General features: G+C 37.8%; 1 protein-coding gene across 2 annotated transcripts in view; it reads right to left on the reverse strand.

Moving 5' to 3' along the window:
• The window catches only part of LOC106460816 (5-oxoprolinase-like), a 356,751-nt gene that overhangs the window by 266,309 nt on the left and 87,600 nt on the right, over positions 1-2,842 (reverse strand). For both annotated transcript variants that reach the window (XM_022387614.1, XM_013920558.2), the window contains exon 9: positions 1,279-1,367. In XM_022387614.1, coding sequence (XP_022243322.1) covers positions 1,279-1,367 — 89 coding nt within the window. The remainder of the gene's footprint in view (positions 1-1,278; positions 1,368-2,842) is intronic.

Below are 2,842 nucleotides of genomic sequence, written 5' to 3' on the forward strand. Positions count from 1 at the left end.
TAACTTTTAGAACAAATGTTACATCTATATCTATTAACTGTCCCAGTGCAATGCCTAGTTTAATAGTTAGTATAGGTCTAAGTATGTCTACAATATAGGCTACAATTTGTATGATGATGGACCTAGGGTCTAGAAATAAAGTTATAACTGCAATTAGACCTAAAGTCTAGTACATTAGTTGGTGTAAGACATGACTTACAATCACCCAATACAATTACAAACCACTACATTAGGCCTATAATGTTTACTAGATCTAGATCTAGGCCTTGCCTGTTGCATATACTGCCAATCTTGCACACCAGTTAATATGTTACATCAATCTCATATTTTCTTTTTGTTGAACATACACTTACTTGTACGTTGTACTCAAGTACTTCTATTTGATCTACAAATGAATGATGGAATAGTGTAATTTACTTCTGTAGTCAATTCGGTCTCACTGTATTTCAGTGGGTGGCTTTTAAAAGTCAAGACTGCAAGCGTAATATACACAAATAATGTAACATTGTGTCATATTTACTTAGCGTGGGGCAGTTGCGCTATATCCTAGGGGAGGACATAATTATTAATTAATAGGCATTATAGGCCAGAGGAAATTTTGCACCCATTCACACCTGCGCCATGGGGCGACTGCCCCCTTGCCCCCTTCTAGCTACGCCACAGTTTGTAGGATTTTTACTATTTTGGAAGATGTGTAAAAGTGGGGTGTTTTGTTGCTCCAGACTTCAGGATGCATTGATTAGTTCCCATACTGAAATCCACATGAATCTCAGGTCCAATACTCAAGTAAGTTCCTAAGAAGTATAGAGCTTGTAGGATCTTTACTATTTTGGAAGGTGTGTAAAAGTGGAGTATTTTTTGGGGTTAAAAGGCATGGATAATTGCAGACAGTCAATCGTAAAACAGTGTATAACTGTGAATAACAAGAAGTGGATATGCTCTTTCCATTCCAGAAGTTTTACAGTTTTTCTGGAATTTCCCCCCCCCCCCCAAATGTCTGGTTGATTAGTGCATCGGGTGTTAAAGTCGTTGATTCATATGATCACAGTGAACATGATATACTAAAAGTGTCAATACTGATTTTTAATCACCACAGTATTTACTTAACTTCATGAAGGCAAAAATAACAGTGTGGCTTGTAAATAACTATTTTATAATAATCACACACTAAATACTACTTTCACTGTGTTTAAATTCATACAACAAAGTAAAACAGATGACTAAATGAGAAAGAATCATTTATGGTCCAACACTTACAATTAAACTTAATTTACTTACCTGTGGAGCTTGTATTGATATACCAGAAATGGAAGTTTCAAAAATGTGCTCAAAGTGTCCATCATACCTACTAACATCAGTGGAAGTGCCTAAGGAATTAAAAACAAATGCTTACTGTAAACCATGAAATGTGTTTTAATGTACTATAATAATACATTGATATATGCCTACATCACCTGACCTACCTGTACAATATTTACACAACATATGTTTAGCTACAACATTAATTAAAGCACTCACAAACTGTTTAAATGCATCATGATAGTAAAAAGCAAGTAAGATAAAAACAAACTGTTTGATGAATCATATTTGAAACATCCAACGAAACTAGCTTTTAACAAGTGAACCTATCTTTCTTCAGGGGTAAATGTTTCATATTGTAACGCCTCCGTTCGTTAGTTAATTTTCCGTAAATTCGTTCCACCGAAACTTTAGCGACACAAGTCCTTTCTTAAATAAAACTGGTTTATTCTTTCCGAATACAACTTTATGATACACTTAATTTCAACAGTCGCTCTATAACAAATGCTATAATTCTCAATGAACGTCTCACGTGCTTGACTCAACTGTCAATTATTCATTACCTCCCCATCGCTTCGTGGCCGGTCTTATATATACAAGACTACACTATATCTAGAAGGATCACGAGATTTAAGGAAAGGACGTGAATGTTCGAGAACGACGTGGCGTGATACTAGTCACGTGACCTCGATGTCGTAACACTGCCCCTTCCTTAGTATTGTTCATCCCGAACAATAGCCACTTACATTAAACCAATAACAAGTATCACTAACTTAATTAAATGTACAGAATTACAAACACAAAATTACAATTCAACAAAGTCTCTTAACTTTACGGGACATATCTTCTTCCATACTGGTCTCCGTCTCGTTGGCTTCTGCTTCACGTGGGGTTCATCTGCTTCATCAGGAAATGTCCTACCGTCAGGAACAGTCACATCAGTGGTAGTAACTTCATCAAGAGCTTCACCGTTTCCCTTCCCAAAACTGAGTAGAGTTTCTTCTTCAACAGTGGCTTTTTCAGGTGACACTTCTTCAGCAGCGTCATTTGTTCCTTTGTTCACTTCATCCCAACTGAAATGTCCTGGACGGTGATAACGCCAAAGCCTGTTGGCATGCACCACTTTTGGCTTACTTCGCTGACCACATTTTATCCGGAAAGTCACGTCTGAGAGCCACTATGTCATATGGGCCTTCCCATGGAGAAGACAACTTAGGAGACTTCCCTTTGGTCTTCCTGGGATTATACAACCACACCTTGTGTCCGCTATCTTATGATAAGAGATCTACTGAAGTCAGCTTTGAACCATTCATCGAATCAGCAGACGTTTTCAAGTTTGAACGCACTTGAGGATGGATGATATTCACCATTTCCAATAACACTTTCAAGATGGTGAGCGTCCTGTTAACAGATCCACTGGCAACCGAAGTAACCGACCAAACATCAACTTTACTGGATTGTATCCAGTGGTTTCATACTCTGCTGCCCTATAGGCCATCAACAGTGGAGGGAGTAAGACATCCCAGTCATCTTGGCAGCTATT

Source organism: Limulus polyphemus, unplaced genomic scaffold (genome assembly GCF_000517525.1).
Source record: "Limulus polyphemus unplaced genomic scaffold, Limulus_polyphemus-2.1.2 Scaffold841, whole genome shotgun sequence".
In the NCBI taxonomy this organism is placed as follows: domain Eukaryota; kingdom Metazoa; phylum Arthropoda; class Merostomata; order Xiphosura; family Limulidae; genus Limulus; species Limulus polyphemus.